Source organism: Mchenga conophoros, linkage group LG14, assembly GCF_057382185.1.
Source record: "Mchenga conophoros isolate Kocher_MC1m ecotype Shallow Benthic linkage group LG14, M_conophoros_male_GT1.1, whole genome shotgun sequence".
NCBI lineage: Eukaryota > Metazoa > Chordata > Actinopteri > Cichliformes > Cichlidae > Mchenga > Mchenga conophoros.
This window is the reverse complement of record NC_140539.1, coordinates 39,500,597-39,519,241: the sequence shown is the minus strand read 5'-3', so window position 1 is coordinate 39,519,241 and position 18,645 is coordinate 39,500,597. Positions and strand designations below refer to the sequence as shown.

The 18,645-nt window shown below is 50.1% G+C and overlaps 1 protein-coding gene across 1 annotated transcript; it reads right to left on the bottom strand.

Moving 5' to 3' along the window:
* Nucleotides 1–680: 680 nt before the first annotated feature.
* On the bottom strand, nucleotides 681–18,339 carry supt5h (SPT5 homolog, DSIF elongation factor subunit). Its single transcript, XM_085244510.1, has 31 exons — nucleotides 18,193–18,339; nucleotides 17,899–17,992; nucleotides 16,169–16,328; nucleotides 16,030–16,095; nucleotides 14,058–14,063; nucleotides 12,942–12,953; nucleotides 12,794–12,863; nucleotides 12,272–12,340; nucleotides 12,008–12,073; nucleotides 11,894–11,924; nucleotides 11,746–11,814; nucleotides 11,246–11,497; nucleotides 10,527–10,616; nucleotides 10,259–10,329; nucleotides 10,069–10,174; nucleotides 9,514–9,604; nucleotides 8,892–9,028; nucleotides 8,530–8,685; nucleotides 7,539–7,685; nucleotides 7,316–7,462; nucleotides 7,026–7,151; nucleotides 6,261–6,345; nucleotides 5,321–5,428; nucleotides 5,141–5,243; nucleotides 4,898–5,028; nucleotides 3,218–3,323; nucleotides 2,980–3,138; nucleotides 2,698–2,866; nucleotides 2,125–2,322; nucleotides 1,168–1,263; nucleotides 681–1,066 (listed from the first exon to the last, which is right to left on the bottom strand). Exons 2-31 carry the CDS (start codon nucleotides 17,983–17,985, stop codon nucleotides 926–928), a joined length of 3,255 nt encoding a protein of 1,084 aa, XP_085100636.1. The 5' UTR covers nucleotides 17,986–17,992; nucleotides 18,193–18,339; the 3' UTR covers nucleotides 681–925.
* Between the last annotated feature and the right edge of the window lie 306 nt (nucleotides 18,340–18,645).

Sequence of the window (18,645 nt, the reverse complement as noted above, 5' to 3'; positions counted from 1 at the left end):
ACAGATTCTCTTGTCCTTTCTTTAGTGCTGGTCACTTCCTGTCAATCATGTCATCCAGAAAACAGCAGAAACATGTCTGCTGGGATTCTCCTCTATTTGTGCTTAAAAAGATCAAAAGGTTTTCACGCTCGGGGAGGTGGAACACGTAGAAAGTGACCACTCGTCTTAAAACCTGGATATCGCTGTCACACAGGTACCTGCTAATAAGCTCCGCCTTCATGGACGGTCTGTTACTACAGTAACCTCAGCAACCACGTTATTGGTCACATGATGTCATCAGAAAAAATAAAAAAATAAAAAAGCTCCAACAGCACAAACAGACCAGCTCAGGTGAAGCCTAGCAACACGTAGCAGCTACAGCCACCTGTCAGTCAAAGAGGCCACGCCCCTAATAAGGCAAACTTTAAGCCTTAATATGATTTAAACAGCAGAGTTATAAAAGTGTTCTTGTTAAAGAGGAAATCATCCAGAGACCAAACAGTGTGTCTGTGGGGACTCACTGCTGCCTCTGCTGGATGTTGCAGGAACTGCAGCGTTTGGTAGCTGCACAATGGCCCAAGGTCAGAGCCGCTAAAATAACTGTCCTGTCAGAATCTGATCAGCTGACTGCATTGATTATCCGGTGCTATGACAACCCAGCCAGTGACAGCGGCTGGTGGCTTTGACACAACATACAGAAATGTCACTGAATCAGTTTATTGACATGTTACACATTATTTTCATCCTGCTGCATCAAGAAAACCAAAGTCACAGACAGAACATGAAGGAAAAGCACTAAAAGCAGATTCAGACCACTAATAAGAAAAGAAGAAAATAAAAATGCCAAAAACGGAGAGACCCGCTGAACTGCACACACAGAGCCACATGTGGTTTTTGGATCTTTAGGTAATAAAAACCAGACGTTTGTGTGGGAGCTCTGCGAGGCTCAGTGCTCGAGGCGGCCCAGGAACCGCAGGTTGAGAATCTTGAGCTGGTCGTCCAGCTCCATGCGCACGATGCCGTCGTCTCCGTCGATGCTCAGAAGGATCCCCGTGGCCTCGCGGTCCTCTCCGAGAATCACCTTCACCTGAAACGGGGCACAGCGAACGCAGCGTTGAGCCTCACACGCGCTCTAAACGAACGATCTGCAGACAGCTGGACGCCAGAAACCGCGACTGTGGTTCTTACCTTGTTGTTTTTGGTGGGCGTGACCGGCTCCAGGTGATCGCTGCTGACGCTCACCACCTTCTCAGACTCCTGCATGAACACCGAGCACATCCCTCCCTGCACGTGCACACGCGCACACACACACACACACACACACACACACACACACACACACACACACACACAAATGAAAAATATTCAAAGGAGCTGCTTTAAAATCAATTTCAGACGTAAACAAAGACACTGAATCCGTTTCATCTCCACCGCCACTCACGAAGCTGCGCTCGGCTGTAATGGTTACTGCACGCCGGCCAATCAGAAGCCTCAGACGGCCTGACATCACAAAGGAGCTAAAGGTGCACATGTCTGTGCTCCTGTCCACACGTAAGCAGAGTTTGAGGCCAAAGCTGTCTGTGCGCTAAACGGTGAAATCCGTCAAACGCTTGAATGTTTCTGACTTTCGACAGTAACGGAGGCGTGTTCCTAAACACCGTGGGCGGGAGGCCAGAGGAACATCGCTGTCAGAGTTACTCAGAAATGATTCAGCTCCGCCTGTTGTGACAAACACGACTTCCTGAGTCAGGACTCGATATGGAACAGATTAACGCCTCCTGTGAAGAAACGCTTTCTTTTGTGTTTATAAAGGAGCATTTATGTTGATCCAGCGAGCCGCCATCCAACAGCAGCAGGAAGCAGGAAGCAGAACCAGATGGCTCTGAAGCTCTGGCGAATTTGGAGACATTTCACAACTGTGATGCGGTTCTAAGCAGCAACATCTGCACGTCCCTAATAACACCTCAGATCGTTGTGTGCGAGAGCTGCGTCTCCGACTCCCAGAATAACATTTTTCACACATTTCACAACATTTTATGCTCGAGCGCAGCCAGATCTCCCAAAAAACATTTCTCAGTAATATCAGAGACTCGCAGGGAGCGAGGACGCCATCAGCGCTGCTGCGCGCCAAGTGTTCAGACTCACCGTGACGCTGCGGATGACCCCGGTCTGCCCCATCAGGTCCATGAACGAGTCCTTCACTCGGACCAGGATGTCTGTGGTCACCCAGTCGCTGCCGCCCTGCTCGATGTTGGAGCCTGGGGTGTGAGGGTTGTAGCCTCCAGGAGAGGGCGCTCCGGGCGTCATGGGACTGTAGCCCACGGGACTCGGACTGGGACTCGCCTGTGCAGATGACATGACGCAGACTGAGAACAAATTTCAGAAAAATCTAGACCTCCACAAACAGAAAGGTCCTAAAGCAGGAGTGGGCAACTCCAGGCCTCGAGGGCCGGTGTCCTGCAGGTTTTAGGTCTCACCCTGAGTCAACACACCTGAATCACATGATTAGTTCATTACCAGGCCTCTGGAGAACGTTTAAAATCAGCTGTGTTGGATCGAGGACACATCTAAAACCTGTAGGACACCAGCCCTGAGGCCTGGAGTTGCCCGCCCTTCATCCAAACTCTGATTAACAAAAGAAATCTTAAAAAACATACAAAAAAAACCCAGAACACAAATATTCAGGGAAAGCCCGAGCAGCTCAGCGTCGTTGTCTACCTGGTAAGCCATGGGGGACGGCGTGGGGTGGTAGCTGGCTGGTGAGTGCGTATTCTGGTAGCCGACAGGTGAGGGCGCCACCTGGTGGTAGCTCTGAGGGCTGGGGCTGGGCTGGTAGGAGCCCTGAGGGGACGGGGCCGCATATGGAGAATACTGCTCTGTGTTATACCTGCACACAGAAACACAAATATACAAATCGAGAATCGAGGACCCAGATCAGCTATGTCGCTACGTCAGCTATGGAGGGGAGGGCGAGGGTGTGTTTCTGTGCCTTATACTCACATCGCGGGCGTGCCAGGTGTCTGAGGGTTGTACTGAGGGTTGACTTGTGGCGAGGGGACCTCGGGGTAACCCGGGGTCTGAGGGTTGGGGGTCGTCCCGTAGGCCTGAGGGGACGGAGAGGGTTCGTCATCGTAGCCGAAGTCGTAGTCTTCCTCATTTCTGAGAAGAAATAAATCACGTGTTAGACAGAAAGAAGAAAAAAAGAAGGGAACGCTGTGTTTACCGGTCACTGCGTCACCTGGACGGTGTGTTGGGGTTGCTGGGATCCCACGCTCCGCTCTGACCTGGAGTCCTGCTCCCATCATGCAGTGGGGTCTGAGATCCATAGTGGGGCGTACGGCTTCCTGTTAGGAGGCAAAAGATGCTGTGAGTTAGAGGCGAGAGCACTGTGCTGCTCACAGGTGAGGACAGCCACCTCTATGCTGATGACACAGTCATGACGCACGCCCACTCTACGGTCCAGTGTCAGCACCAGCTCCCCTTGTTTTAACGGGCACGTCGCATTTGGACGTAAGACGTACAAGTCGAAGCAACTTTATACGAGCACCAACAGTCAGCTGCGTTTAGCTTCAGACCCTCAGGTGACGAGTTAAAGGACCACCACCACCAGTTCAAACTAGAGGAGGTTACTGGTTAAACTTCAACTAAAGGCGGACCTCAGTTTAATCAGAGCCAGGCTCAGAGAAAAGTGAGGCGCTACTTTACAAACAATGAACTCATCCATTAATCATCAATATATTCACTGATGAACCAACAGCTCCGCCCACTGCTGTTCTTGCTCCCACCTGGTAACACAAACTGAATACTGATAACTAGGGATGGGTCCCGGTTCTGACATAAACAGTAGTAACCAGATCGAAAAGCAGCACACATTTCGGTGCTTTTTTTTCCTGAGCTGTGATACACTTCTAGCCAATCATTTTACGTTTCCGAGGATAGTAGGCGGGGCCAGGTACGTACGTTCTTTTAGAGCAGAGCTACAGATTAAAAATGCCCAAGGCGAAGCGGTCAAAGTCTGGCTGTACTTCACAGCAAAAGATGCAAACTCAGCAGCAACAAGTGCTTTAAGCTGATACTGTGATACTGTCAAAGGAGGTAACACCTCGAATCTGATGAAACACCTGGCGACGCATAGCGGGTTTTTTTAAAGCCGAGAAATGCGCCGTATTTGATAGCTTGCTGCGAGACCTCACACCGAGCACATCTACTGCGGGTGTGGTGCCAGTTATCGGACCCGGAGTTTGCAACATCCCCAAAAACATGAAGAGGAGAGTCCTGGCCCCTAGCCCTGCCAGTGTAGCAGAAATGATGAGGATGATGATGCAGCAGCAGCCGTTCTTCTCTGCGTGAGTAGCTTAATGTTGTTCGTGTGTAATTTACGTTGAGTAGGCTAACCACGTTATTACATTAATGCATGTAAGGTGAACTAGCAAACATCATCATAGCTACATGCGGCTGTCTTCTTGTTTGATGGCAGATGCTCCCTTCACCCTGGCCAAAAAGGCTAAAATGACCAAAGAAAAAGTGGAAAACAGTTAAACATGAGAGGTTTTTGGACAAAGTTTGTGTTTTTTCCATTGTTTAAGCACTGCTTCCAGCCAAGAGTGATGCCATATATGCCCCATAGCTGCAGAAAAGGCTAACATTGTTATGTTTTTACAAAAAAACAGCTGAACATGAGAGGTTTTTGGACCAATTTTGTGTTCTCCATTCTTTAAGCACCGTTTAAGCACCGGCACCGTTTCAAAAGTACCAGTTTGGCACCGGTATCAGATAAAACCTAAACGATACCCATCCCTAACGATAACACTGTAACACATCTGTTACAAAGAGAAGCAGAAATTCAATCGGAGGAACACAAACCCAAAAAACAAACACGTGCTTTTAGCCGATAGAGGACGACCAAACCGTGGCCTACCGTCGTGCAGCGGAGTCTGAGATCCATACATCGGTGTCCTGGAGCCGACGCCATACATGGGAGTCTGGGAGCCGTAAATGGGAGTACGTACATGGGTGGAGGTGAACCCACTGGGCCTCTTAGCTCCACCGCTGCAGAGAAGAAGGATCGGGGAGGGAATCATGAGCGTAAACAAACACAGCTGCTGTCAGCACGGAGAAAATGATTTCCTGTGTGTGTTAAGGACTCAGTGAAGATACGTACACGGTGGTTAATCGCTGTCGGTCCACAGAGATGGTCTGACAGGTGGAGTGCAGCTCCACCCTGGCCGTGGACTCGGTTGCATCCTTCACGACACCAATGTATCCTGGGGAAGGGAGGCAAAGCCATCAGCACCGACCCCCCCACCGGTCCCATCCTTCACACCGGTCCCCTCGGTCTTACCTTTGTAAGGACCCTGGGAGATACGGACCGTCTGACCAATCAGCTCGTTGTCTCTGCGTCCTCGGCCCCGCCCCATTCCTCCTCCGCCGCCTCCTCTCTGCTGAGCACCTGAAAGGCCACACCAGCACCTCCATCAGTCAGCGAATCATTTTGTTTCTTTCGCACCAGAGAAAGAAAAGCGCGCCGACTCGTCAGCATCAGTAACCTGATCACAGACAGTCGAACAGGTCGGTCTCTGCTTCCCTCAACATTTCTTCTAATCAGAGACAGAAAAAACAAAACGAACGGTCTCTGTTTTTGCACGTTCATCACAAAGACAAGTTTTAATTGCTTGTTTTCCTTCCATGACATTGAAACAGAGCCACACGCCTCCACGTTCCTGAAAAGTTCCTCTGGAAGTTATGAGATTAAAACATCTTTGACCCCCAGAGAGCTGGACGACCCCTCTGGCTCCAGACGGACGTGAAAAAACAAATGTGTCAGTAAACCGGAGGCGCCTCAGAGACGAGACGTCTGTGCACAGGAAGAACCGAGGTACGAATAAATCCCACCTGTCAGAGGTAGTAAGCGAGAGACCTGCAACATCATCACGCCAAGTCTGGAAGTGCCTGGGAAATCCCCAAATCTTAATGTGATCGATCAAGAGATGATGACTCTTTCTATAAATCTGGTTCAGAAACAGTGACAGCGTTTGAAACGCTTCTGATTGTACAGGAAGAATGAATCTGGCTAAGCTGAACTAAGAACCTCCAATCAATCGCTCGATCGATCGAAATCAGGGAATCTGGATGTCAGTGCGGCTGCGGTCGCAAACAAAGCCAGATATACGCTTTGTTCTCTCGAGTGAAAAACCTTTGGCTGACTTATTTTCATCCCCTCATCGTGTTTTCCAAAGAGCGGCACCCCCGTCGTTAAGCTGCTGTGTGTTTCCAGCACTCACCTCCTCCGCCGTGGTGCACGGGGCTGCTGATGCGAGGGCTCATCGGTGCGAATCCTCCCACTGTGAAGTTGGTCACGTCTCTGGGCTAAAACACACAAACAGTCAAATTGTTCAAGCTCGACATGCTACAAGAAATCTGACGAATCCTTTTCTCTGCTGCGCATGAAACGCTGGGCGAGTCGGTCCAGTGAAAGTGCGGCTCGCTCTGCAGAGGTCCAGGACGGCTCTGCTTTACACATTTGGAAGAGAACTGGCACCTCGAAGCCGTGTCGGCAGGCGCGCTCGGGGGATTGAATCGGTTTCATGAGGTGGGGAGACGGGTGCAGCGTCTCCGAGTGGCGTGAGGAAGCAAACCCGTCCACTACGACCCGACCCTCATCGTCAGAAAGAGGCCTGCTGCCACTGCTCTCATGCTGACAGACTCATTAAAGACAGGCTGAGCTTCCCAGCACATGGCAGTAATTCTTCCACATATTCACACGGAAAGCTTTTCCTGGGTTTGATATTGTTGATGAAGCCCCTCCACGTTTCACCCCCACAGCCCAAACACTGTTATACAACCCTGGACGCGCCTCAGAGCTGCTTCACACTCAAAACACATTTTTATTCAAGTTGCCAAGGACGACGCTGAGAAATGCTCTCAGTCCGGTTGCCCTGCAGCCACCGAGAGATCTCACACGGTTATGTGAGATATTAGAGGGCCTGGAAAAGCAGACGGTTTAATTTTCAGGCACAACAAAGAAGAAGCGAGCATGAGGTGCTGACCTTGGACCCGCCCGCCAGCACCAGGTGTCTGGTCTTGCAGACGAACATTCCTCCGTTCTCAACCAGCTTCTTACAGTGGAGGAAAGCGAAGCCTCGGAACAGGTGACGGATCTCGCCTTCCCGGCCCTGCAGGAGGAAACACGCGAGCGTTAAAGGCTTCTGCCCGCAGAGGAGTTCAGCTCTGACCCTCGAGCGGACAGCGACGCCGACAGCAGCCTCGCGTGAGTTCAAGTCTGCCATTAAACGTCACGTCGACAGAAATATTTAGCTGTGGGTGAAGTCGCGCTTACAGAATGCGGCCCGTCGATGACTTTGACGATGTCCTTCACGTGGATGCTGTTCTGCTCCGAGTCCAGCGCCACGGCGAAGCGGTTGTCCTTCCTGCGGTTCACCGCCTGGTGGCGCACGGTCATCACCTTCCCGTGCATGTTCAGCACCTGAAAGACAAAGAAGGCGTTTGTTAATCGTCGATCAACCGCCGCGCTTTCTGCGCTTCCCGGAGCGGACTATTACCTGGAATGTCTCCCTCTCCAGCCGAACAATAACGCCGACCGTCTGCGGGTCCAGCTGCACCAGCTCGCCCCATTCGTGCTGCCCGCCTACATCGACGCCGGACGCGGTCTCAGAGCAGAGCTGCAGGTCTCTGGGCAGCACTTTCAGCTGCAGACAGGAAGAGCGGATTTGTGATCACAGTCATGTTAGCATTTTATTAAAACGGTTTCATTCCCCACAGCGATAAGCCAGTGCTGGGCTGTCACCACACCACACTGTTATGACTACAGAGTCATTAAACGCCGTGTCACGACATCCAGCTTCAACTCGGCTCAACGCGCTTTTCCTTAGAAATCAGAGGCCCGTGGGATCCAGGAGCTGGAGCCGGACTCCCAGCTGAAGGCTCTGCCTCCCATTCTCAGGAAGAACAAAGACGGGGTTGGATGGTTTAGTCTCTCCTTCGATTCAATGAGGAGAGCAAAGAGATTTGGTACCAACTCAGCAGCACATAAAGCATTCAGGGACCAGCGTTAGTCTGAACCCCGAAAACGAGAATCTGAGGTTCGTCCTCCAGCGGGTGAGCAGCCTCTCAGACTCCTGTGCTGGCGAGCAGTTTAAGGACTTCATGAGACACGACACACATGAAGAGTTCAAAGACAAAACTGTCAAAGCATCAGAACAAAATGAATCTCAGGAGGTGATATGATATCAAGTATTCACTGAGATCTCTCCAAATCCTCCCCACAGGGACTTTCCATGTGTTCAAGCTGTCAGTCGCAGGCTTGTTGCTTCCATAAAGAGACGCCCCTTCCAGTAAATCAGTGGGATCTGCCAAACTGTTCTGTAGCAGCACGGAGCTGTCCCACTCTGCGCCTCAACTTTTCAAATCAAGCCCGAACCCTCATTTAACAACATCTGATTTTCCACTAGAGGACTCGAATGACCCGAGGCTTGGCAGAGGGGGACGGTGGAGGGTGAGGAACGGTGGGTGGAGACACTGCAAACCTCTTACCTCGTGCATGGTGAGGTCGGAGAACAGGATGACAAAGTTCTCCTCCACTCTGACGATGAGGCCGGTGTCGCCCTCGTATCGCCCGGCGATCACCTTCACGTGGTCGCCCATCCGGAAATATTTTCTCACCTCGTGAGCCGGGAACTCCAGAGGGTCCTGCACGGAGCACACACAGGACAGAGGGCAGGGCAACGGGAATATGTACAGTTACACCAGATAATGCTGCGTTACAGTAAGTCCCGCCCCCTCTACTCCTGTGCAATGAGGAGGCGTGGCTCTGGACGAATAACCAATCAAAAGGTTAAAGTTATGACTCCTGTGTCCTGTGTGCAGGATTACTGCAACTGTGCGCGTGTGCGTACCTTCAGGTCCTCGTGCTTGGGCATGATGGTGATCTTGTTGCCGTCCACGCTGAGGATCTTTCCCTGCAGGTTGATCAGCTCGCCCTCACACACCTCCACGTTGTCGCCGGCCTGCAGGTTGTGCTCACGCTCCTTACCTGAGCGCACACACAGATTCAAACTGAAGCTTCGTCGTAAACACGAGTTCATGTTCTCCACGTAGCGGGTTATAAACCAACTGTTTAAGTTGAAAGAACAGGTGTCACCAACAGTAACAGTTCTGTTTAAATCCATGAAAACTGAACAACTGCAAGTAAAACTGGGACCCAGACATGAATTAATGACAGAGCTGATTAAAAACATCACGATTCGTTGTGCTGTAAAAACTGAGCTGCTGCTGGCTCAGCGGGCAGGAGAACGTCGTTTAGCAGCAGCGATTGTTTCTGTAACTTTATCCGTCTCGCTGTGCTTACGACAGGATCGGCCGACTGCGGTGAATTCGCCACAGCGGCTCCTTTTCAGCTGTGCTGCCGCGCTCAGGATCATCGTCCCGCTTTGGGACGTCCCACGCTGTAACCGTGGGCCCGACGGCCTCGCAGACAGCAGGTTTCACAGGACTGCAGATTTACAGAAAGACTCGTACCGGACTCTGTGACCACCTCCAGGTCGATTCCTTCCGGCTGGTCTTCAAACTTCTCCAGCTCTGACAGCGTGGGCTTCACTCCGTCTGTGATCTACAACAAACACGCCAAAATGACGTCACGATCGTTTTAACTTTGGATCAAAATCGGGGCATAAACTGTGCTAAAGAGCGAACATTAGCTTCTCCTCAGTTTAATTTCATTTATTATCTTGGCCAAAAATAAACCTCTCTAAGAAACAGCAGCTGTTTGTGTGAGGTTCAAAGAGCTCAGCTGTGCAGTGGTTAGGGGCTTGGCGGTCTTAAACAAACATGCTGCTGCCTCACACTGAGCTTCACAGAGGGAAAAATCACACATAACAGAGTGCTTCATGTAGACTTTGTGAGGACGAGGAGTGAGATCTGCAGTGAGCATGTTTCAAGCTGTTTGCATATAAAGTTTGGACTGTGCATCACTGCAGCAGGCGGACTGGCCCGTTTCCTCTGCAACTCTCACTCTCTCATTTAAACGAGCTCCAGGTTCACAGTAACAGTGAGTCTGTGAAGAGTCTTCCTCACCACAGCGGACATGGCGAAGCTCTTGAAGAGGAATCCTTTGCGGCTGTAACGGTTTCCCTCAAAGATCATGAAGTCTCCGTCATGGCTGACCTCTCCTCCCAGAGACCTGAGGAGTGAAAACCACAGAGTGTCATCACACTGCTGCCTCAGCGAGGAACCCCAGCATGCTCGAGGCCGGACAGGCCGTTACCTGATCTTCTCAGCATCAAACAGCCTCTGTGGAGGCCTCTTGAACTTCTTCCTCTTGGCAAACCAGTCTTTCTGTAACACACACACACACACACACACACACACACACACACACACACACACACACACACACACACACACACACACACACACACACACACACACACACACACACACACACACACACACACACACACACACACACACACACACAGTTACGCATCAGAGCAGCGACTCGAGTGGAGAAAAGACCTTCGAGTTTGACCTACCAGGCTCATCTTGGCCTTTATGCGGTCCAGGTCTATCCGAGGGATCATCTTCAGGGAGATGGTGTTCTGGCTCGGCTCCACGTAGTCCACCTGGAGAACAGAGACGTGACGTTTACGCTCACGGAGCAGCTTACGTTCCTCCGCTCTCGAGCTTAAACTTTAGCTTTTGTTTCTCAGGAAGTGGGGAAGAGGTGCTGGTTAGCCACGTGACCGTAAGCAGCTGTTTACCAGCTTCAGCCACACATGGCTCCGAGTTCACACAGCGATCATTTTACGGCTGAACGAAGTGGAATTTTATCAGAGGACGTGTTTGTGAGAGGAATCGGGAGGTGAAGGGAAGCAGACTGGAAAACGGCTGGAGGGTAAAGCCTTGTTTGCTTGGCACAGCGGAGCAGCTGTAACTGTGGTGATGGGGAACAGTAAACAGCTCCGCCCTTTCTCAATTCTTGTGATTTGTACACATCCGGGAATTTTTCGCGTTCTCGGCTTGATGCGTACTTTGAATTGGAACAGTACTTTGTCTCCGACTGATGACGTATCACGAGTACACGAGAATGCACAAGTATGCGTATTGAGACAGGCCCCTCCTCCTGCTGGGCTGAAGCTGGCACCCTGGAACATGTGACCTTTAACCCCCAGGAGAGCGCTCGGACTACGTAAACATCGGTAAACATGATTTGAAATCTGACGAGTGAAAACGCCCCCCCCCCTCTGAGCACCTGAGCGATGTCGTCCTTGTACAGGCCCCGCTTCAGCCTGACCCACGACTTGGGCTTCAGGTTGGTGACCTCCTTGACGACCTTCAGCACGTCCGTCATCTCCTTGATGGGGACCATCTGCTGGTTCCAGAAGCCCATCCTCAGGTTGCCGATGCCCTCGATGGCGGCCTTGACGTGCGTCTGCTTGTACGACTCCACGTAGATGTAGCCCTTCACGTGATCCGGGGCCACCACGGACTTGATCTGCAGAGGCTGCGGGTGGAGGAGAGGAAGATCAGCAGGTCAAAACCCAAACTAGGAAAATCAGCTGCGACCTTTGACCTCAGAAACTTTGTGTCATTGGTTATTTCTCTCTAAGCGAGGATCCATTCAGGTCACCGGTTCTTTTTGTTGTAGATGTAATAAAAACTTGGGCCTGTATCAGGTTAAAACCCTCCGTCCTGCTGTCCTGCATCAGCAGCGCAGAGAAAACTTCCAGCCAATCAGAGGCGAGTTCTTACCGTGTCAGTGAACTGGTAGGCGATGAACTTCCTCATCAGTGCGATGGCGGTCGCCCTCTCCTCTCCGATCTGCAGAGACAGGAAGCATCATAAAGGTGTGCATCCTCCCGGTGTGTGTGTGTGTGTGTGTGTGTGTGTGTGTGTGTACCTTGCACTTGACTGTCCACAGGTTGGGGTCCCTGATGGGGACAAACACACATTAAACCACTGTAATAATGTCAGCGAAGTCTGGAAGCTGATTGGTGGATCAGTGTTTACATACTTGACTCCAGGAAGAAGCTGCTGCTGGGTGATGTCATCGGAAAGCTCCTCGGACCCTCCAGAGTAACTGCGCACCACAGAAGAAGAAAAAGCAACAGTTTTGGTGGTCTGTCACAGTCTGTGTGGGAAACAGTTCGTCCAGCTCGCCATCGCGCGACTAAGAATCATGTGACGTCATTAAAGTAACCGACGCTGGCAGCTCAGCGTGTCGTGGTGTCTGAGGCAGAGGAGCCCAACCTGCAGGAGGAAGGACAAAGGTACTCACTGCTCCCCTCCGGACGACTTGGCGTACTTCCTCATGTAGTACTCGCCCAGCGCCTCCTCCCTGGAGTCTCTGCAACACAAAGACAAACTCAATGTTCACGTGTGAGCTGTGAAGTGTGCCGTCAAACTGAAGCTGAGAATCTCAGTGACACGTTATTCTGTTTAAAAACGCAGGCCGGGAAAAATTCCTCTTTTGTGTTTTCAGCTGGTCTGGTTGGACGGCGCTTTTAAATAATAGCTAGCTTTTATTTTACTTGAAAGGATAAAGGTTTCAGCTGAATGGAGCTGTGCAGGGTAAATCATTCCCTGTATGAAGACGGGGCTCAGTACAAAGTAAACCACAGAGTCTGCGTGTTACCTGCAGTGAATGGCGGACGGCCACGCCCCCAATCAGACCGAACAGGGGAGTGACCTCTCCCACAGGCTGAGAGTTTCCCATCAGCAGATCAAACTGTGGCTTTCAGTCCATTCCTAATAAAAACCCTCCGACTTTTATTTTGGCGGTCAAAAACAAAAGCTTTACCTCCAGAGGTTCTGCAGCCGCCGGGATCCAGAGTGATCCTCATCCAGAACCACGTGGTCGATGTTTGACACTGAAGGCGAGAAGAGACGGTTTGTTTCCAGTCCAGTGAACTGAAGCGTATTCGACAGTTATGACATGAAAAACTTACCTTCAGCCTCCTCTGCTCAGGACCGCCCGGAGAGGAAGAGGAGTGAAAAAGGAGACGGAGGGGGAGGAAGGACAGGAGACAAACCCAAAAGGAAGGGAGAAAGTGTGAGGAGCCAAAAGACAGTGAGTCAGGAAACAGCAACACAAAGCATGATGGGAAAAATACACAAACAACAACACTGTGATTATCGGTGACGTGCAGCACGGGGGAGCATGGAGACGTGATGTGGTTCAGGAGGAAGTACAGCAGAAACACAGCGCCGCTGTCAGCCAATCACATCAGGCGCGAAGGTACCCGCTCACCCAGTCTCGTTTAAATAAAGTTAGAAACAAGCAGCGGGGTCGACTCGAGCATCCGCGGTGAAGTGACGTCACCTCGCTCAGATCAGAGAGGCGAGCGCACGGTACGACCCGTTTAAGCTAGCCGTGGCGCTCACTGCCGCTAACCGCAGGGTTGGGCCCAAAACACGGGTTTACGGCCGACTCTGAGACGTCAGCGTCACCGAAGGAGCTCACAGATCAGAGTCGTTGGTTGTGATGATGTCACAGCTGGGTCACGTGTCAGCCAATGCAGTGGCGCTAAGCTAAGGTCAACACGACGGCGTAAACATCCTGCATCTACATATCGGTTACCCGGGCAACCGGCACAACGGCTTTGCTTTAGACGCAGCTTTTTGCTTCGATTCTGTTTCTACTGTACATCCACCTTCAGCAAAGCTACACCACCATTATCATCATCAGCATCATCACAAAAGCTCCACCCACATTGGTTAGTGTGTAAACTGAAATCATGGCAGCTCCGTCAGGTAGCAGGTTCAGGCAAATGGTCACACTTGGTTCTCTGAGAGCCGTCTTAGGTTCAAACATCAATTTAAAGAGTTTCTACTTTCTTTAATCTGCTGTTTGGCGTTTTTTGCTCAACGAGCCAGTCATGGATTTGCCCTCGGTGCTTCCTCGCGTTACGCCACACACTCACGAATGCAGCAATGCTGAGATGAGGTGTGGGGGTGGGGTTAATACACTCAGGGACGTGGATTTAATCAAATGGATGGGGCTGGAATCCTATTTACAGCATGGGCATCGATGGAAAACATCAGAGCGTCGGGAGCAGATTTACCGTTAACTGGAGGCCGCATGCACGACAGAGGAGCCGGCAAGACAGAGAGAGCAGAGTCAGAAAACAGCCTGCACACATGGACATCACACTGTAAGAGCGCCACTTCCTACTGACACATGTGAGGGTCCTGCCCGTGGTTCGGTTCGTGTTGACGCGAGTACTGACAAAGTTCTGGACGGATCTGCGCCCCGAATAAGAAGCGGCTCAATGTTTCCCACCGCATCCTCACAGACACAGTAATCAGGAAACGTTTTGATGTCATCGGCGTTCTTCCAGGTTCTACACATCCAGGGCCCTTCATCAACACTGGATCAATCTGACTTTCCTTCTCCTTCACTCAGCACACGGCTGCTGTGACGACGGACGTCTGACGTGAAACAGCGAGTGTGAGGAAAAAGCTGCTCGTTAGCGACGAGCCATTTCGGCAGCCGATAGCTGGAAAAAAACGATTAACGACCTCGGCGGCCAGCAGCCGACCGGCACGACTGGTCCGCCTCAGCTTTGGTGATTCAAACTCTGGTATAAAAAGTCATGCGGATTGGACCACACGTGGCGGGTCGAGTGCGGCCCGCAGCGCTCTGTAAGCCCTGAAAAATCTGATCAAACATCCAGCTGCTCCTGGGTCTGTTCCTCTGCATCGCACACATTAAACTGAAATGATGACACGTCACATGATCCGAGGCTGACAGCTGATTGGAGAACAAACACAGATTTGGTCTTTGGGCGTACATTTGGTTTGGTTGCTGTTTTTAAACAAGCTTAAAGGACTTTTCCAGTAAAACAGTGATGGTCGAGAAATATGGAGCCAATTTTCAGCGAGCGTCTCTCTGGTGAACAGACCAGGATAAATATTTAAGGAGTTGATTGTGGTGTTTCTGCACATTTCAGCTCATTAACTGCAGATCACACGCTCGCTGTCTTCCTGCTGAGTGTTGCCACATGTTTGGCTTTCTTCATCCAGCTAATGTGCAACTTTGTTTCTCTCCTGCTGGTTACTGCAAACTGCCCAGGAGTCACACTGTGGGCCTGACGTGACTGTTGTCACTAGAAGCCTTAATTTGTGTTGAACTGGGGGGGGGCCTGGGGCTGCAGGCCCGAGCGTTCGCAGCTCCTCGGTTAAAACTTCGGTCGACGGGGAAGAAGGACTCACACTAACTTAACCCAGAGCTTCACGGGAGAGCGGACAATCACCGCAAACAACCGCTGCCAGCAGCTTGCAATGATCCGAGTCGGCGACACGAATGTTGGCAGTGGGCACTGCTTCTATTCTGCTTCTACTCCTGGATCGGGTGAGGGCCGCTCAGCACCTCCGTCTTGGTGCAGCTAAACTGTCGTCCTGCACCGACCACGCCGTGGAGCAATTTCTGAATCTGCTCCACGTCTCGGAGGCTCGGGCTGGAGTTAATTTGATGTTCTGTGTAGACGGCAACAGATTTGTGATTTTCAGCTATTTGCTCGTGGAGGTTCACGTAACTGCCAACCTGTTCCGCTCAGTCACAAACACACCGCAGCTCACTGCCATTTTAGCGCCGCCCTGATGCACTGAAGTCGCTTTGAAGACGGGCTACGACTAACGCGGGCCTCGTCCCGCTCCTCAAAGCAGCGACATCACAATAGTTTTGGTTGTGAACACCGATCGGACTCTTTGAACGTCAGTGTGCGAAACACGGACTTTAATAAGAACCGGCAGAAAAACAAAAGCGATGCGTCCGGAGGCGGGATGGCGACGGCTCCCCGGCTCAATCACAAACGTGAAATGAGCTGAGGTTACACCTCAGCAGGTGTGCTGTCAGCAGACTGGGATCGTGTAGCACGTTCAGTAATCTGTTCACTAGTTTAATGGATGAAACCAGTTTGTGCAACGTGATTAAACAGACACGATCCGTCAGTCGGAGCCTCGGGATCGAGTCTGGAGTTTAGAATCAATCTCATGCTGCAGGATTCCTAACAGCTCTCATCTTCACTTTCTTACCTTTCTCCAAAATATCCTCGGCTCCGTCCTCCCACTGATCCTCGTCCTCGTACTCATCGTCCACATCTGGACAGACAAACACAGGGTCAGACGTGCATCATCATCACGAGGAGTCTGAGAGATCGTCGTCTGTTCACACCAGCTTCATCCAGGATGAACCCTCCGTGTCTCGGCTTCTTCCTCGGACGGTCGTCGTCGTCATCCTCCTCCTCTTCCTCGTCGTACTCCTCCTCATCCTCCAGGTCCTCCCCCTCCTCATCCGCTACCTTGTCACTGCCCACTGGGCTGCCCGTCTCCTCCTGGTGACACAACAACAAAAGCAGATGAAAATTAATCTCCTGCATCCCCTCTGGTCCCGCTGCGAGAGTCCGCTGCTTCTCCGCTTCTTCTGTTTTTCCAGGGATGGTTTATAAACACAGCCTCAGAGATCTGAGCCTCATCTGAGAACAGACCCTGCAAATTATTTTTTCACTCAGAAATTTGGTGCCATAAAGGCTGTTGGCCTATCGTCAGTCAAACGCATCTCTGATGAATAAATAAGTCAAATTTCCCGTCAGAGGGAGAAACTGCAATGACATTTGTATAGTAACATTTGCACATCCTTTACTTATCTGGGTAAAAAGTCTCATGAACGCTCAAGAGTTATATTCTAGAGTTTTGTCGAAGACGGCAGCTTTTACAGGAACATCACACACAAACGGGACATTTAATTTTACATTAAAATAAAAAGTCTTCGGTCATCAGTCTGACAGCATTTGCTTTTAAAGCAGTTGTACCGAAGTGTTCGAGCCCAAAGGCACAAACAGCAGGTAAGTATTTTAAAAAGCAGAATCAAAACACGGCGGTGGTGATGTCACTCAACTCCCTTTCCTGATGCTCTATAAAAACATTGCTTGTGGTAAGTCCAGTGTCTCCTTTATTTATCAGAAATGTTCTCTTTTAGTTCGAGTGGGTGTAAAGTACCTGTGGTCTGGTGCCACGCAGGGATTTTTCAAACCGTCACAGGTGTTACTTTCATTTTGAGTAAGAGCAGAGCCGTTACTGTGGGTGACACCACAGATGCCCGAGGGCAGAAAAACTTTATCAACAGTTATTTTACATTAAATATGAACATTTAATCCAAAGAATTCTACGTTTTTGGTCATTATTAACCCTCCTTTGGTCCGGTAGGAGGATCGTGACTCTTTGTGTCACTGGTGTTTTTGTGTGTTTCATATTTAACACCCTATTGTAGCAAAAACAGCTTCAAAAACATCACACGATCACACTTAACACACCAGCGTGAAAACAATAAAAGATCAGCTCCTGATTTGCTGCATTACATGTATTATTTTGCTGTGACTCAGGAAATAATAATTCATAAAAGCCTTTAAAAATGCCACAGGAGTAACACCGGTGCCAAAAACACCAAAGCTCTTTAAGTCAATGTACAAAAAAGACTTTTTAAAAACATTAACCTCTGATTTATGTGAAGCCAACAAGTGACCACGTTATTAATACTCCATCTGTAGAATGAGCCCCAACATCTGAAGAGGACTGCGTGGATTATAACGTGGGCACAGAGGAGGTACAATAACTCACAGTCATAAAGTTACTTATAAAACTGGTTATTTACTCTATTTTATAGATAGTCCCGCCATAAATCCAGTCGACTGCAGCAAATTTACCGGATCAAATAAGACCAGTAGACACACATACACACACGACCGGGTTTGTTCCCATAAAGTTTCTTAGCTTTTTATTATAAATTGTGCCGTTTTTATGCAGGTCTGACTGCGTTCTTCCTCGGTATCCTGCCGCACATGTCGCAGCTGCGCTCTCCTCTCTGTTTACCTCCTGTTAGCACACGTAGCTTGCCGGCTAGCTCACCTCATTCTCCTCCACTTCCTCGGCCTCTCCATCGCTGCTGCGCTCGCTCTGGTTGTCGGAGAAGTCGCTGTCCTCGCTGTCGGACATCTCGTCTCTGCGGACAGAAGCACTTTCAGCAACGGAAAAATTCACAAAGCAGCTCGGTGAAGCTTGAATCGAAGTCCGGCTGCGCGGCCACAACAACCAGAAGGGCCCAGCAGGAGAGGCTAATGCATAGCACAGAGGCAGGGTCCAATAACCCCGTCAGCAGCTGCAGTCAGAGCTTAAATAACGAGCTCTGCGGGTCTTCCTTACCTGCTTCAACCAGAGGGAGCCGGTTTAATCCAGATCTTTGATGAATAAATATGAATATAAGCTTATTTCTGCCTCTCTGGTGATTCTTTGCGTATTCTCGGGGAACAGCGAGATTTCGGAAAGCTGCTCAAAAACTCTCGCGGGGTTTTGCACAATGGGTAGGTAAACGATGACGAGGTGCCACTCCGCCATGTTTTGAGAACACGTTTGTTTCTTCAATTTATCAAACGTCTAAAGTAAAAAACACACAGATAAATCATAAATATCAAAAAGTATACGTATATGTACATAAAAGTAAATTAACCAACACATATATCTTTAAGTTTTTCAGTTTAGAGACTAAGCTGTTTTATTAGAGAAAAGGCATAAAAAATATTTATTAAAAATAATTAAATAAATAAAAACTACAAAAAAGCAACACAAATTGTTAGAAATCATTTTGACAAATGAAGA

Excerpts from the sequence above, each read along its gene's own strand:
- supt5h (XM_085244510.1), bottom strand. The coding sequence starts at position 17,985 with ATGTCCGACAGCGAGGACAGCGACTTCTCCGACAACCAGAGCGAGCGC. Across the intron at positions 12,341-12,793 it reads CGGCTGCAGAACCTCTGGAG|AGACTCCAGGGAGGAGGCGC; the intron begins GTAAAGCTTTTG and ends TTTGTGTTGCAG. Across the intron at positions 10,617-11,245 it reads ACAAGGACGACATCGCTCAG|GTGGACTACGTGGAGCCGAG; the intron begins GTGCTCAGAGGG and ends TCTGTTCTCCAG.